Raw genomic sequence first — 16,936 nt, 5'->3', positions numbered from 1 at the left:
CAGGTTCTTTCTCATGTGTTACATGTTTGTAAACCTGGCCTGTGCACTGCAAACTCTCCTCAGAACCCCAAACTGGAGACCACGCTTTAAGTTTTACCACTGGTACGTCATTACACAACCACAAATACAAACATGTATATGCTCCCTAAGGTTTGTGTCATTAACAGATAGTATGTTTGTTTAATAAATGTTAAGAGGTTTGAGTTAAAAGTTTAGACAGGAGCTGATTCTCAATATGCATTCTTTAGTGATCTTGCGTCCTTGTGTTCTGGTGTAACGTCGTCATCAATCTGCAAAAAGACTCAAGTCCGCAAGAATGGTGGATGTGTGAAAAGTTCCCGGATGTGTTTTTGGTATCGAGGATGCACCGATGCAGAAGTCCCAGAAGTCATTGCATTTTATATAGATTTATCATTAAAGTTCAGAGATAACACTTATTTATCTCAAGAGTTTCCCTAAATGAGATAATGAAAGAAAACATTAACATGAAAATCTTAATAAAGGCATAAACACAATAAGGTTGTTTATTTGCTGAAATTCAATTAAAGTCTGTTTTATTTGTATTGTGCAAAGTATATTTGTAAGGTGTTGTGCATGTTATACATATTGAAACGGGGAAAAACAATAAATCGTTGTATGAATGCTGTAATGTTTAAGTAATTTAACATTAATAAAGCGTGAAGGTCATGTGGCCATCAGGAAAAATGCAGCATCTCATTTCTCAGAGGACGCGTTCTGTGTTCTCACGGTCTCCCGAGTTCGTTCTTCCGAGGTAACCTGGCAAGACCAGTCTTCACCAGAACACAAGTCCGGTCTCTGTGTTCTTGGAATTGAGAAACAGCCTAGGGGACCCCAAACCTGTTTCCTGGAGGGCTGTTGTCCTGCAGAGTTTAGCTCCTACTCTAATCAAACACACCTGAACCAGCTAATCAAAGTCTTACCAGGTATACTTGAAGCATCCAGATAGGTATGATGAGGCAAGTTGGAGTTAAACTTTGCAGGGACACCAACCTTCTAGGATTGTGAACCCTGGTTTAGACTTGTGACATCACAGCAAATAAATTAGTCTTGATATATATATATCAATATTAAGTCACGTGTGGTGGTTAATTATTGTGATTGTATAAACATATCTGACAGCACAATCATGTGGGCAATTGTTAACTGGTCAAATGAGTGACTGTGATCTTTCCCCAGGGCTTTGTCACTCTTGGGCATGAGCTTGTGTCTCACCCTGATGTTCCTGTGCTCCTGGTACTATGCTATTGTTGCCATGGGAATCGCCGGCTGCATCTACAAATACATTGAATTCTGCGGGTAAGCAAATCTAAATGAGCCTCCAGGGAAGCAACTGAGAACAAAAATGAAAAACCACACAACCTAGATCAATCTTACTCAATAGGCATTATTGTCTTTTTGTTTTGTTTTTTGTTTATTTCAGTTTTTGTGAAAGAGTTTATTTAAAGGCCTGGCAAATAAGTAATTTTTGACAGTAAATAATTATTAAATTTTAAATTTTAGTACTACATGATTTGCATGATTATTGGTAAAAGACAATGATATAGATATTTAATAGATAGATATAATAGATATCTATTTTCATGTATAAAGACAATTACTTTAGGTCTGTACAATTTGAGATAATGATAATTCCATTATTAAATTGTAAGGCTTGAAGCTTACGCTGCAATTCTGAACCAATAATCATAAACAGAAAGCAGTTGAAGGATAGCATGTTTAAATCAATCATTTCTCTTTCTCCATTGTAGTTAATCTGAATCCATTAAAGTTATCATAATTGATAAAGAGAATCTCAACGCCTTAAATCAGGCAAAGTTGTTTATTAAGTTACATGTTTAAATACATACAGTAATACAGTAGAATGAAACAAACTAACATACTGTATAGAGAAACATAGCTATAACATATGAAGTGCTGTGTGACAAAGACAGTAAAACTGCTCTTGTTAGCGGATGAGGCTACGCACTGGTGCGGGAGACGCAGAGTAAAAGCCATTCTCCCTGATCAACAGTTACCTTTCCTTCTTATACCCTAAGCAAAAGATTTTCAAACATGAGTAAAATACCAAATCTCAAAAACCAACTAAACATCAAAGCAAAGTTAAGGAGGTAAAGTAGGGGGAGAAGTACATTAACATACTCTCCTCAGGCCATGACTCAACAATAGTAAATAAATTGTATAGAGAAATACATCAATGTCTCTGTTGATTTCATCACTACAATGCTTAAGTCATGTAGAAGTCCATCTACTAGCCCAATGACAAAACTAACAGCATGGTCGAAGGTTAAATGCATGTAAGCCTTTTCTAGTGCTTCTGAAAAGAATTCTGTTATTTATTAGAATTTATTTATATTTGTTTTTCAGTTCCGAATTTAATCTGACTCCGATTTTAAGTGACCGTCAAATTTAGACTGTAATTCTAATTGTAAGAACGGATCAAATCCATCATTTATTACTCAATTTAGAGTTTTGATTTATATCTGATCCCATACTCTTCAGTCCCCCATTAGGGACCAAACACCACTTAGAGGACGCCTCGGGATTGCGTTTCTTCTCACTGACATTATCCCGACACTCTGAAGTTAGTCAGAGGATGTAGGGTTAACTAATTCTTAAATAGTCTGGTTGCCAACTGCTCACTCATCCTAAAAGAGAAGTTAATTTAGTACTTTCCATACATCTTGCTTATATCAGTGATTAAATGATCAAAAGATCTTCATGCTGTCATGGCACAATGCTCCATACAGTCAAATGTGTCTTAAAAATTTATATAATCATGTCGCAAACATAATGGAAGCGCAAACTCCACTTAATCTACTGGATATAAAAGATTTCAGAAGAATTCAGAATGAATCAAAACTTAACACTTTATTTTCCAGATGAAAGTGTATCATGCCAATTACAGAATCAAATAATAAAAAGCCAATTCCAAAATGTACAACATCAGTTACTCAAAGATAAATCCAAGAGTTATAAATGTGAAAAGTGTGTTACAGCATATAAGTCTCTGATACAAAAGCTCAGAGACTCATACTGCAACAGGGCATACTGGTTACAAGATCCAAATGACCTATCTTGCACCTTTCCCTTAAATACTCAACTCAGAACAAACAGACATTAATTCAAGACAATAAAAGTTTCACACAGACCCTTGCCTGGTAGTGAGTTTGAGGTGTGAAGCCTTTGCTCTGGGTGGAGCATCTGGCTAAGATTTTATCAAAGCCAGAAACCAGATCACCATATACTGAAGTGAAATTGGGAAATATTACAGTGAAATGAAGACCATTTTACCAATCACACAGACACATTTAAAATACCAAACATGAATATAGAGCCACAAGTCACTCCATATTAAAAACTTGAACATTTTGTGTGATCTGCTGTCATGGAGAAGGTAAAGTACAGGAAGGGGCGCTCAGGGTGATTTAAATGGAACAGTTGGTTTCCTGATCTTCTCAGATCAGAAAGTTTATTATTTAGTTAAGACAGTTCTCAGGGTTTGATATTATGGAGAGACATCCTTACAGTTCTAAACTGTCAAATGACATCAAACATGACAAAGTTATATGAAAGATCACAAGCAGATGAATTGTGTATGGTGAAAAGCACATGGTTTCTGAAAGAGCAAATGGCAGAGATGTGAGGAACTCTGCAACTTCAGGAGGACCCATCCCTGTGCTTGGAATGCCCCAGTAATCCTTCATTAGCATAGAAGGAATAGTATATAAAATTTTCTCAGCTTACAAAATTAAAAAAAAATGTTTTCAGAATTTACTTTTTAAATATTGTACAGAATATTTAAACTACTGTTGAAAGGTTTTGGCCTTCAAAAAGGTTGTGCTCTCACTGTGCTGACTTTAGAGTTTACTAGTTGAAAAGATTTGCAAAGCATAATTTGTCAAATTAAATAGTAAGCTTTGCATAAATACCAAGAACATGTTGCTTCCCAATTTTTAACACTTTAAATGCTTCTCTTCTGTATGAAATTGAATTCATTAAAAATTCTAAAAGAAGAAGTGTTAAAAATACCCCTAAATTGCATGGTACTCTGATTTAATCAGGATGACAGCATCTCTTTATACATCTTAGTCATTTTAAATGTGCATATATGATTGATTGATTGATTGATTGATTGATTGATTGATGATACAGGTTTTTCATCGAACTATTAATTCCAATTAAGAACATTTATCAAAATATCTTTATTGATTGAAAGTGTACTCACACTAGGCTATTGACCTTATTCTTCAATGCGGAAGTGCGCATGTTTTTGCGATTGTTTTAGAACTGCCTTTGGGAGAAATGACTAGGAATAATAAACGGCAGAAAACGGTCACACTACTTACTGTACAAACAAGTGTTTGCATGACAATACAGACAAAGTAGAATAATATAATAAGAAAATATCAGTTTGGAACACCAAGCAGCAAAACGAGCTGTTTTTAACGTCTAAAAATGAATGGAAGTGAATGAGACCGGAAGTCTCGAGCCAAAATTATTCAAATGGCTGCGCCCACTCATACGCGGAGAATAAGGTGAATATGAACCAGGAGCGTTTCCCGGTTCGTTTGACAAGTGTGAGTGCTCTGAATCGGCACAGTTCAGTTGGCCACTCCTATGCACAGCTCAAGACAACCATGTCTAGTGTGAGTACACCTTAAATATTATACCAATCACTCAATAAACTGCAGTTCAACATTTAAGTCCTATCACAAAATCCTACCTTACATTTGAAAAGGACTAAACTAATTATGGGTGCCTGTTCCCACATTATAGTATATAATTACAAATTACAATAGATTAGGGGGAGACACAGTGGCACAGTGGGTAGCATGATCGCCTCACAGCAAGATGGTCGCTGGTTCGAACCTCGACTGGGTCAGTGGGCATTTATGTGTGGAGTTTGCATGTTCTCCCCGTGTTCGCATGGGTTTCCTCCTGGTGCTCCGGTTCCCCCACAAGTCCAAAGACATGCGCTATAGGTGAATTGGGTAAGCTAAATTGGCCGTAGTGTATATGTGTGACTAAGTGTGTATGGGTTTCCCAGTGATGGGCAAACCAGTAAAACATATGCTGGATTCGTTAGTGGTTCATTCTGCGGTGGTGACCCGTGATGAATAAAGGGAATAAGCTGAAAAGAAAATGAATGAATGAATAGACTAGAATACAAATTATAATTAGAACACAAATTCAAACTCTCAAAAATATTTAAATGTGTATTTAAAACACATTCCATTAAAAGCAAGTGGTTACAAATGTGTATACCAATGTAGAAAAAACCTGAATCAATCAATAAACAGACATGCAAAAATTTAAGTTAAATAATAAAAAAAAACTGGAATGGGACGGTGGCGCAGCGCATTGTGTGGGTAGCAAGAAGGTGACTGGTTCGAGCCACGGCTGGGTCAGTTGGCATTTCTGTGTAGAGTGTGCATGTTCTCCCCATGTTCGCATGGGTTTCCTACGGGTGCTCCGGTTTCCCCCATAAATCCAAAGACATATGCTATAGGTGAATTAGGTAAGCTAAATTGCCGTAGTGTATGGGTGTATGTCCTGGTTCAGGTTGGGGTTTGAGCGTTAGGCTAATGACCCATCTCGTAAAAATTAGATGTTACAAAACACCAACATGGTGCGGCTAAGTATCAACTTCAATATAAATGGCCCTGGGAGTAAGTAAGTTATAAAAAACTAAAAAGACTTCAATTTGGAATGCTTGTGTGTTCTCACATTGTAGGGCAGAGAAAGAGTGGGGTGATGGAATTCGTGGTATCTCTTTGAGCGCTGCCCGTTTTGCTCTGATGAGGCTGGAGGAAGGTCCTCCTCACACTAAAAACTGGAGGTCAGTGGCATATCAATAATATACAATTTCTATAAAATCAGCCAAATATTGTCATCCAGAATGCTGAGTATGTATTATACATGTGATCAATCTTTTAGGCCTCAGATTTTGGTGCTCACAACTTTGGATGGGGAGCAGAATGTGGAGCAGCCTCGACTGCTGTCGCTAACCAGTCAGCTGAAAGCAGGCAAAGGCTTGACTATTGTAGGAGCGTGTATAGAAGGCACCTACCTGAACAACCAGCCAAAGACTCAGAAAGCAGATCAGGTATGCACGGACAATTAAATCTGTGCACCCAAACTGAAACAGGAGGCAATAGTCCACAATTAAAATTACACTAATAATCTCACTGACCTCCATATTTTTTAGTCCCTGAGGAAGCTGATGGAGGTCGAGAAGGTGAAGGGATTTAGTCAGGTGGTGATCTCTTCAAACCTGCGGGATGCCACTTCACACCTAATTCAAGCTGGAGGTCTGGGTGGGCTACGCCACAATACTGTTCTGGTCAGCTTTCCCAAGAACTGGAAACAGGCTGAGGAGCACCACCGTTGTAGGAACTTCATTGGTAAGACAACAATTTACATTGCACTGCATATAAAAATGTTTCTAACTTTTGAACTTACTAAAAAGTCACATACCTACCATGTAGATATCAGAGAACAATTTAAGACATAGAATTAATGCAATCTATGATACCTTTAAAAACTCTGCAAATTTGTCGGCTGCACATCCATGATGCGAAACTCCCGTTCCACCACATCCCAAAAGTGCTCTATTGGATTGAGATCTGGTGACTGTGGAGGCCATTTGAGTACAGTAAACTCATTGTCATGTTAAAGAAACCAGTCTGAGATGATTCGCAATTTATGCGACCAGCCTGTCTGGCACCAACCACCATGCCACGTTTAAAGTCACTTAAATCACCTTTCTTCCCCATTCTGATGTTCGGTTTGAACTGCAGCAGATCATCTTGACAATGTCTACATGCCTAAATGCAATGAGTTGCTGCCATGTGATTGGCTGAAATTTGCGTTAACCAGCTGTTGGACAGGCATACCTAATAAGAGGCCGGTGAGTGTATTTGGCAAATTCCACAATATACATGTTAAACTAACAAAAGATACTTTTAAATACACCTTATGCCTCTTCAGGGTGGCGCTGAATAAATTTGTAATCCGTATATCCTGCTTTTTGCATTTTGACCAGGTGTGAGAAATGAGACACATAGCTGCTTGTTATTCTTAATAAGACTCCCTTAGGAATTAGATTCATTTAAAAATAAGGAAACAGAAACAAATTATAATTGTTGTAATCTCATTAGGAAACTCTGTGGCCAATCAAACATAGCTTGGGATGTGCACAGTAATACTCCAATGTACAACATAACAGTTGGTGATTTGTTCTGATTGGCCTGTTTTTCATCAGTATTTTAAACTCATCAGATTTACATGAGAACAAGAAAACAATGGGGTTTGAGGCCCATGATATATAATTTCTATAGACTGAATTCTTATTATTCAGCTATGTATATCCATAATTTTTCTTTATGGAACATTTAAAAACTTTTTATTTTGATTGATTGATTGATTGGTTGGTTGGTTGGTTGGTTGGTTGGTTGATTGATTGATTGATTGATTGATTGATTGATTGATATACAATTCAATAAAATGTTCAAATTGTGCAGTCCTACAAACAAGTGTAGCAAGCCTGAAAATGTTTTATTTTTTGGCCTGAAAAGTTTTTAAATTGAATCTTAATCACAGTGGTTTTCCTCCCAAATGGTTCAGTGTATTTGAGAATATTAGCATGTTTTTTTTTTTCCACAGAGGTTGTTAGGGAGACCACAGCAGGTCACATGGCCTTACTGGTCCCGAAGAACATTTCTGCATATCCATCAAATGGAGAGCGTTTCACTGAGGGCCACATTGATGTGTGGTGGATTGTCCATGATGGAGGCATGCTCATGCTCCTTCCCTTTCTTCTGCGCCAGCATAAGGTGTGTAAACTCATTAAAAATACATAAATTTTGTAGAGTGATCAAAACCTTTTATGCAGAAATGTTTTATTATTGACCTTAAATGACTGTAGCTTGCTACCGGACAGAAACCATTTATCTCTGGGGTAAACCTCAGATATGTAATGGATATGAAAATGTTTTTAGGAGGTCTGTCTTTATTTATCGAAAAAACATTATACCTAAATATTGTAAAAATGATTAAGATTTTAAATAACTGTTTTCTGCTTTAATAAATTGTAAAATGCAATAATAATTTATTTATCTGACTGAAAAACAAAATTGTTCCAGTTTCAGTGTTATTATACACTCGAAGTTAAATAAATGTATATTAAAGGTATGAATTATTTTTTCTATTTATTAAGAAATAGATTTTTTAATGGCCAATCAACATTTAAAGTTGTTAAAGGGACAAAAAAGAAAATCTCCACTCCAAGATATACTGAAAATGTTTATAAAAACCACATTTGACTTATTATTTACTAATACAATAAATAGTATTTGTTGTTCCTATTATGGATGTCAATGGCTGCTGGTTCCCAAAATTCTTCAGAATATCTTGTTTTGAGTTCAGCAGAAGAAAGCAATTTATAAGCATATAAGGTATAGGGCCTATCATACACCCGGTGCAATAAGGCGCAAGATGTGTTTGGCAAGATTTGTTGCTATTTTCAGACCAGCGCAACCCCTAATTTTCACATTTTGCGGCACATTTTGTAAATAGCAAATCCATTTCCGCTTTGTGGACTCAAGGGTGTTCCGGTCTAAAAAGAAGGTGTGTTAAGGCGCATTGTTGGTGCCTATCTATTTTGAAAAACTGAAATAGACCACGCCATTGACAAACTGAAACCTGGTCTAAAGTCCAGTGCAAAACCAAAATGCATACACATTGCTTAATACACACAGGATGTGCAGCAATATGCAAATATTTTTAAATATGGAAAAAAATTAAAGGATTATAATGTTACAAAAATTATAATTTTCTACAAAAAAACACCTCCATGCCTTCTTCTCGGGGGGCTTTTTTCAGTTTACTCATGACAGTTTGCATTTGTATAATGTTGTTATTATTATTAGCAGTAATATTTATTATATGCATTTTTATATTTGTTTAATAAAGTTTAGATTTGTCCACCTATCGGGTTTTGAAGATGCATGCGGCATAAGGGGCATAAGAATAGGAGGTGTGTTTGGATATAACTCAGACCACGCTTCATTATTATTGTTCATTTATTTGTTTGCTGGAAATTAGGACTGAATTTAGAAATAGTTTTGAAACAAATCTTTGTGCTTAACAAACGAAATTAAACATAAAGGCTAATGGATGTCTTTAGTGGAGAGCGTACAACACCGTTTCCTTATGCACAAAAGTAAAGGAGTAAAGTAGAGTAAAATAAAGAGACAGTAAAAAGGCCGAATGGAGGATGCTCATTCTTTATACTCACACTGCCGATGGTCTGTTTAACTGTTTTCTCGCCAGTGAAGCATTCGGTTTTTCCACTTACAAAGTCCACCATGTAAATAGCAAATGTGCCATGGCGGAATGCAACTGACTCTTAAAGGGAATGGGAGATGAGACTGATTGTTTTAATGCACATTATGCCCAAAACATACCCATAACTCATTAAGAAAATAAGCACAACCCTGTTAGACTATGCGCCATGGCGTATAGTGTAATTTTCCTTCCTTAAAATAAAAGTGGATTCAGAACCACCCTTAATGCCTTTACACTGTGCACTTTAGACTCTGTGCCTAGACCATTAAAATAGAGTACTTAGAGTGTGAGTAAACGGTGAGCAAATTTAAATTTTTGATTGAAATATCCCTTTAAATACTGCCCATTATTCCATGGTGTATTCATCATGTTAAAACACTGAAAATAAAATGTATGAGAGTAATCTAATGCATTCTTGCTGAGTAAATATAGAATAAAACGTAATTAAAAGTATGTTAAAGGTTTTTTTTTTTATTATTATTATTTTAAAAAACTTAGGTTATGAGTTCTGTGAGATTATTACAAAATTGTAAGCCCTTGTATGTATTTTTTAAAACCCATCTGTTCACATTAATGTATTTTATGAAACATGTTTTTATACATTATTTATAAACATATTGTTCATAGAAAATAAACATGTTGGGAAATAATTTAGTTTAACACTATTTTTTTATTCAATACTGAAATGGATTGCTAAAAATAGCACAGGTCACAAAGGGTCATTAGCTTAGCAACATGCTAATCTGAAGCACCATGAATTTGCTCATTTAAATTATCGTGTGTACTTTATTTATGTAGATCATGAGCATTAGGTTGCTGCTTGTGTAAAATGTTTAACTTAAGGCAGTGATTGAAACTGAAACCGTATTCAGCTCATGTCTGAATGAAACCCAAACTGCTGACTGTGCTTTTTCTGTAGGTTTGGAGGAAGTGCAAGATGCGTATCTTCACTGTGGCTCAGATGGATGACAACAGCATTCAGATGAAGAAAGACCTGATGACGTTCCTCTATCACTTGCGTCTTGATGCTGAAGTTGAAGTGGTTGAAATGGTGAGAAACAAGCTGACAATGCTTTTACACGCACAAATAGATCCTGCCAGCAGTTGTTACAACCTGTAATTTCATTTGCTTCAAGCTTGACAACGACATCTCGGCTTACACCTATGAAAAGACCCTGATGATGGAGCAGCGATCGCAAATCCTCAAGGAGATGCATCTAACCAAGAATGAGCGGGAGAGAGAGGTACTGACACTCATTAAGATTAAATAAAAACTAAGAACAGAATCTTAACCATGCAAAAAATGTTAAAAGCGTGCCTATTACAGAAATAATATAAGATTATTTTAATATAATTTATTTAAGGCTATATGTTTTTGACACTAAACTGGAATAAAATGTAACTGTATTATAATTTACATATATATTAAATGTAATTAGTTGAACTAAAGAGTGTTTTTTGACATATAAAAAGCACTTATGCATTAGCTAAAATTAATAATGAATTTGTTACAGTAATTTTGAATGTTAGTTAATAAATGCTGCAGTTTATTGTCAGTTCAGGTTAGTATTAATATTTATTAATATATTAATAAAATCAAACGTTAAAAAAAATCAAATTTTTTTTGTAAACTATTTTGCTTTACAATTTTTTTACATTTTCTAGATTTAGCTGTACGTTTAGATCTAATTTCATACTTCTGTTGTCTTTTAAATATGAATAAAGTGGAATGCTGAATGCACTGACAAGCAAACTGTCAAACTCTATTGAAACTCACATGTTATGTATCTAATATTTAAAACGTATTGATGTCAGTAAATAGTAGCACATTAGTTATAAATACAAGCAAGCATATTTTTTAATTACTATTAGTGCTTGTATTTTCCAGGCAGTTGAAAATTACTTTTCAGAATACTACAATGAACCAAATAAATCAGCTTCACACATTTCAGTAATAATGATAATAATAATAAGACTAATTACCTCAGATAAACACAGCGCACCAAAAATCTAAAATATTTATTAATATATATATATTTTTTGGAAGAGTGTTTTGTATGTTTATGTTTAAGTCTTTCTGTCCACTACTTGTCACTATGTGAGTTTTTTTGTGTGGCACTGTTATGAAATGAGGACTCTTGACTGCAAACTAAATCAACCTTCGGGTATAAATAAAGTAACATAGTCTAACCTAATAGCTTTGATTGACTAAAAAGTTGTGTTAAAACATTCATATCTGTCTACAAGAAACACTGCAACCACAGTGTCATCCTTCAGACCAATTGAATCCTCTTGTCTCTAGCGTGCAAAAGCAACTCCAATATTGATTCTGTTTTAGAGCAGTTTTGATCCAGATTTTTTTTCATAGAAAACCTTCCAAAGTGTTTCTTTTCATGGATAAAAGGCCACTTGATGCCAGTTTTGTATAGAAAAACAAGTTTAGGTTGTCCGCCATCTGTCTGTCAGCACCAGGTCGGCACACTACACGTGAGCATGCGCAGATATACAAATCTACATTTGTTGACAGACTGTTTAGTCTACCTATTGTAATGTTCGGCCCAAACATTTTTTAGTCCTCTGCCTTACCCTGAATATAAAAATAAAAATAAATACATTTAGATAATTTACTTTAACCATTACTACTGGAATGTAAAGGAAGTTTTAACTTTTCAGAAAAAAAATCATAAGAGAATCGGTTATTGCACCTTTAACAAAGACTTTTTAAAAATCCCTAGGTGAGTAATGGATGGGGAGTGGGTGAAATCCTTCATTTTAAATCAACACATATGTTGTTATCTTCAGATTCAGAGCATCACAGATGTGTCCCGTGGCTCTATTAGGCGTAAGAACCCATCAAACCTGCACCCCCAGAGGAGTATCGCTGAGGAGTCGGTGGCAGGAAGTGGTGAAGAAAAACCTGAAGAGGAGGTACCTGCTGTCTCTCTGCTTTTTCCTCTGTACAATTATCCTTGAAGTGAGTGACTTTGTGCTTGTTTTCCATTTGAGCTAATCGTGCCCTTCTGGCCGATTAGATGATAGCATGGACCTGTCAGCCATGAAGATAGCATCTCTTTATCACTTTCTATTTTAGCCATTCACTCTTTTCTCGCAGTCATTATCTGTTAGAAAATCTCTGTCCTCTCTTAACATCCCTGGCAGTGCAATTTTCTCCCCCTCACTTTTTTTTTTAACCAGAAAAGCACCATTTCTCATTATTATTATTTTTTTGTTATCCTTTTCCACCCTCTCATTCTTTTTACCTCTCTCTTAGTCTGTCCGTGTCTCCCATCCTCGACAGGTTCAGCTCATTCAGGGAAAAAATGCCACCCCCACCCCCACTAGCCCCACCTCCCCTACTGCTCCCGCACCAGCGACCATGAGCCCCGGAGAGGAGGTGCAGATGACCTGGACGGATGATACGGAGAAGGCCAATAACCCAGCAGTGGCCAACCCTGATAACATAAAGGACATGTTCAACATGAAACCGTGAGTCAAGATAATGATGGAGTCTAGTTAGCATGTATACTTTCAGGTAAACAAATGGGTCAAAATAGGTGATATGAACATAAAGATGCACAGATCTTAGACTTCGAAGTATATAATAAATGCTAATTTGCTCTCTTTTTTATACACACACTCTTTGTTTGCTGCTTTCCTTCTTCTAGCAGCTTCTCTAATACTATTAAATTACTGCAAAACAAATTGATTATTTAATTAAGTTACTTTATGACTCTTTTAAAGTTCTCTCCCATAATTATTTCTGCATCTTCCATTAAAGTCAGCTGCAAAATGTACTTTTTCATATACACTCACCGGCCACTTTATTTGGTAGACCGTACTAGTATCGGGTTGGACCCCCTTTTGCCTTCAGAACTGCCTTAATTCTCCGTGGTATAGATTCAACAAGGTACTGGAGATATTCCTCAGAGATTTTGGTCCATATTGACATGATAGCATCACGCAGTTGCTGCAGATGTGTGGGCTGCACATCCATGATGTAATTATCCCGTTCCACCACATACAAAGGGTGCTCTATTGGATTTAGATCTGGTGACTGTGGAGGCCATTTGAGTATACTGAATTTATTTTCATGTTCAAGAAACCAGTCTGAGATTATTCGCGCATTATGACATGACGCGTTATCAGCCATCAGAAGATGGGTACACTGTGGTCATAAAGGGATGGACATGGTCAGCAACAATACTCAGGTAGGCTGTGACATTGACACGATGCCAAATTGGTATTAAGTTTGTCAAGAAAATATCCCCCACACCATTACACCACCATCAGCAGCCTGAACCGTTGATAAAAGGCAGGATGGATCCATGCCTTCATGTTGTTGATGCCAAATTCTGAACCTACCATCCGAATGTCACAGAAGAAATTGAGACTCCTCAGACCAGGTAACGATTTTCCCATCTTCATTTGTCTAATTTTGGTGAACCTGTGCGAATTGTAGCCTCAGTTTCCTGTTCTTAGCTGACAGGAGTGGCACCCGGTGTGGTGCTGTAGCCCATCCGCCTTAAGGTTGGACGTGTTGTGTGTTCAGAGATGCTCTTCTGCATACCTCGGTTGTAACGAGTGTTTATTTGAGTTACTGTTGCCTTTCTATCAGCTAGAACCAGTCTGACCATTCTGCTCTGACCTCTGGCATCAACAAGGCACCCACAGAACTGCCGCTCTCTGGATATTTTCTCTTTTTCAAACCATTCTCTGTAAACCCTAGAAATGGTTGCACGTGAAAATTCCAGTAGATCTGCAGTTTCTGAAATACTCAGACCAGCCTGTCTGACACCAACAACCATGCCTTGTTTAAAGTCACTTAAATCACCTTCTTCCCCATTCTGATGCTCGGTTTGAACTGCAGCAGTCTTGACATGTCTACATGCCTAAATGCACAGAGTTGCTGCCATGTGACTGGCTGATTAGAAATTTGTGTTAACAAGCCGTAGGACAGGTGTATTGAATAAAGTGGCCAGTAAGTGTATAATGTGATCATAAATGTGCTGTATCCCTGTATTTCTCTTTTCACTGTGTTATTCATCATTATTTTCTTTTGCTTATGCCTCAGGGAGTGGGAGAACCTGTGAGTACATTTTAAGATACCACAAATGTTACTTCATTTAAATCTTTCTCATTTTTAAAAACATCACATTCTTAATTATCACTGTACAAAGAAATAAATGCTGTAAACTCGATCTCTCTGATTAGCAGAAGTATGCAAAGATTTAATTATGCATTGAAAGAAAAAAAAACTTGTTCTTTATATGATGTTTTAAACAGGAATCAGTCCAATGTCAGACGCATGCACCATGCACAGAAGCTCAATGAGGTCATTGTGAAGAAATCGCAAGAAGCTAAACTAGTCCTGCTAAACATGCCTGGACCACCTAGGAACCGCACTGGAGAAGAGAACTGTATCCTTTCCCCCCCTCTAAAAACCTCTCTATGGGCCCTTTCTGGAATGAAATGATTCCAATAACTTCTAAAACTCATCAGTTTATGTGGAGGTTGTTATTAATTCCTGCCTGTGTTTTAACATATGTCAAAACCACAAAATACAACTCTTAAAACATATCTATCAGCCACTTTTGTTGAGTACAATTATAATTTAGCCTATATTTCATCCACAATACACCTCAGGAGCAAACTAGGTTATTCTGCTGGCATAAAGATAGCTCATTCTCTCCTACTAGCAAAAATAAACCTCTCTACCACTTCAGATGAAGAGACTGTCATTTAACAAGGAATCTACTCAATATGTTAATATTTTTTGACAACTAAACTGATTATTTTGCACATGTATATTTTAGAGTATATTGCACTTTGTGTGTGTGTAAGAGAGAGAGAGAGAGAGAGAGAGAGAGAGAGAGAGAGAGAGAGAGCGAATGAGAGAAGAAAGAAAAAGAGAGAGCGATTTAGGTACTGGCATGAGCTGCTTATTAATCATCAGAGCTCCTCGTTAATATTCACAACTCTTCCAAATATGGTCTAAAACAGGGGTGCCCAAACTTTTTCTTATGAAGGGCCAAAAACCAAGCATTATTGAGGCTAGTGGGCCGTAGGTAATTATAGTTGCCATCTGTAATTTCTTTATTTATTTAATAATATTTAAAAATAACTAGAAAACATTCCTTTAAATAACTAATACAGTATTTTATAACGAACTTATTACAGTAAAAACTAAAACAATCTCATTTATAAAAGATAAAAGTTGCACACTTTTTTTTACGTCAAATTAGAAATGACAATCTCTGTTGTAGGCATTCACCCCAACCCTCTCCATCATTCTTTGATGGGATGGTGGGCCAAATCACAGGTTACAATGGGCCAACTTTAGCCCACGGGCCCTACTTTGGGCAGTTATGGTCTAATCCAACTATATCATATTAGGGCTAGTTCCTAGGGTTGGAAATTAACCCGTAAAACCATTTTAGGGGAATTTATGCACTTAACTAAAGCTACATATCTTTTATTTAGATATCAAAAAACAACTTAACATATTGTATGAATGCATTCAACCCAGACTTATTCTAAAAATATACTGCTATATACATTTCTGGAGAGCGCCAAATATGTCCTAGGAGGTACAGTTTTTTCTTTGCAGGTTTTGTTTTTGCGAATCCACCAGAGGCCACTGTTTACACTTTTTGAGATCTCACATTTCTCTCACGAGTGCCATTTGCGCCTGCTGTTCTCACGTAAATCACGTAAATTGACTGACTGACCGACCCTGCTCCTTTGCTAAACCCAACCAAGTGTTTTCAAAAGCACCGATTCTGGCTTCATAATTTGCAATCTCCAGAAACGTATATAGGGCTACGTTTTCAGAATGAGCCTAAGTTGAATGCATTCTATGGCACCTTTAAAGCAGCTAGACAGGAGGGATTTTATTTATTTATTTTTGTAATGTTCTCTGAGGTCCAAGTATAAATGTACCAATTAATTGAAATAACACAGATTTGAAAGAATTTTAGATGATAAGCTCCAAAAAATAAATTCCTACTGGTTTGTCTGGGTAACAGTTTGCATATTTAAAAAATTTAGAAAGTTAGAAAGCCAATATCTTTCAGTCATTTAACTTAAAAGTGCATTAATGTTTAATAGATATCAAATGTTTGGTACTAACAGAGAAATAATGACCATACTAAAAACAATTACTCACAATTGTGTGGTGTAATGTTGTTGGATCTAATAGTCAGCACAACATTGTCTGAAAAATCCAGTTTCAATGTATGTCTTGTTTGTAAACAAATCTGTGGTTAAATGAACCAAGCATTTTAAAAAATAATCCACTTATTCTTAATGATCAGAAGGAAGACATCGTGCATGTTTTTTCCACAACATGGCACTACAAAGCACCTTGTTGTTTTCAGAGTCATCTTTTTTGTTTGGTGTAGACCTTCATTTGCCTTTCTAGTTATTTAACTACTGCATGTGCGAATTGCTGGGCTGAGCTGAACAGGCAAGGATGTAGAAGCAGTCATTGATCTTCTGCTGAGGCAGTGTTTAACCACACAATTGCTTAATGAAGTGACAACCTGTCATTTTGGCTGATTTGCTTCAA

General features: G+C 36.4%; 1 protein-coding gene across 2 annotated transcripts in view; it reads left to right on the top strand.

The window, feature by feature from the left end:
• The window catches only part of slc12a5b (solute carrier family 12 member 5b), a 126,808-nt gene that overhangs the window by 80,018 nt on the left and 29,854 nt on the right, over positions 1-16,936 (top strand). Inside the window, exons 14-25 of one of the 2 annotated variants that reach the window (XM_056463146.1) lie at positions 4-102; positions 1,198-1,317; positions 5,756-5,860; positions 5,959-6,127; positions 6,230-6,425; positions 7,687-7,856; positions 10,289-10,420; positions 10,506-10,613; positions 12,172-12,297; positions 12,668-12,855; positions 14,441-14,455; positions 14,653-14,772. In XM_056463146.1, coding sequence (XP_056319121.1) covers positions 4-102; positions 1,198-1,317; positions 5,756-5,860; positions 5,959-6,127; positions 6,230-6,425; positions 7,687-7,856; positions 10,289-10,420; positions 10,506-10,613; positions 12,172-12,297; positions 12,668-12,855; positions 14,441-14,455; positions 14,653-14,772 — 1,548 coding nt within the window. Of the gene's footprint in view, positions 1-3; positions 103-1,197; positions 1,318-5,755; positions 5,861-5,958; positions 6,128-6,229; positions 6,426-7,686; positions 7,857-10,288; positions 10,421-10,505; positions 10,614-12,171; positions 12,298-12,667; positions 12,856-14,440; positions 14,456-14,652; positions 14,787-16,936 lie in introns of both variants that reach the window. The other variant, XM_056463145.1, reaches the window with a different exon arrangement.

The sequence above is a fragment of the Danio aesculapii genome, chromosome 8 (assembly GCF_903798145.1).
Source record: "Danio aesculapii chromosome 8, fDanAes4.1, whole genome shotgun sequence".
In the NCBI taxonomy this organism is placed as follows: domain Eukaryota; kingdom Metazoa; phylum Chordata; class Actinopteri; order Cypriniformes; family Danionidae; genus Danio; species Danio aesculapii.
The sequence above is the reverse complement of the archived record's forward strand: the minus strand, read 5'-3'. Positions and strand labels throughout refer to the sequence as shown.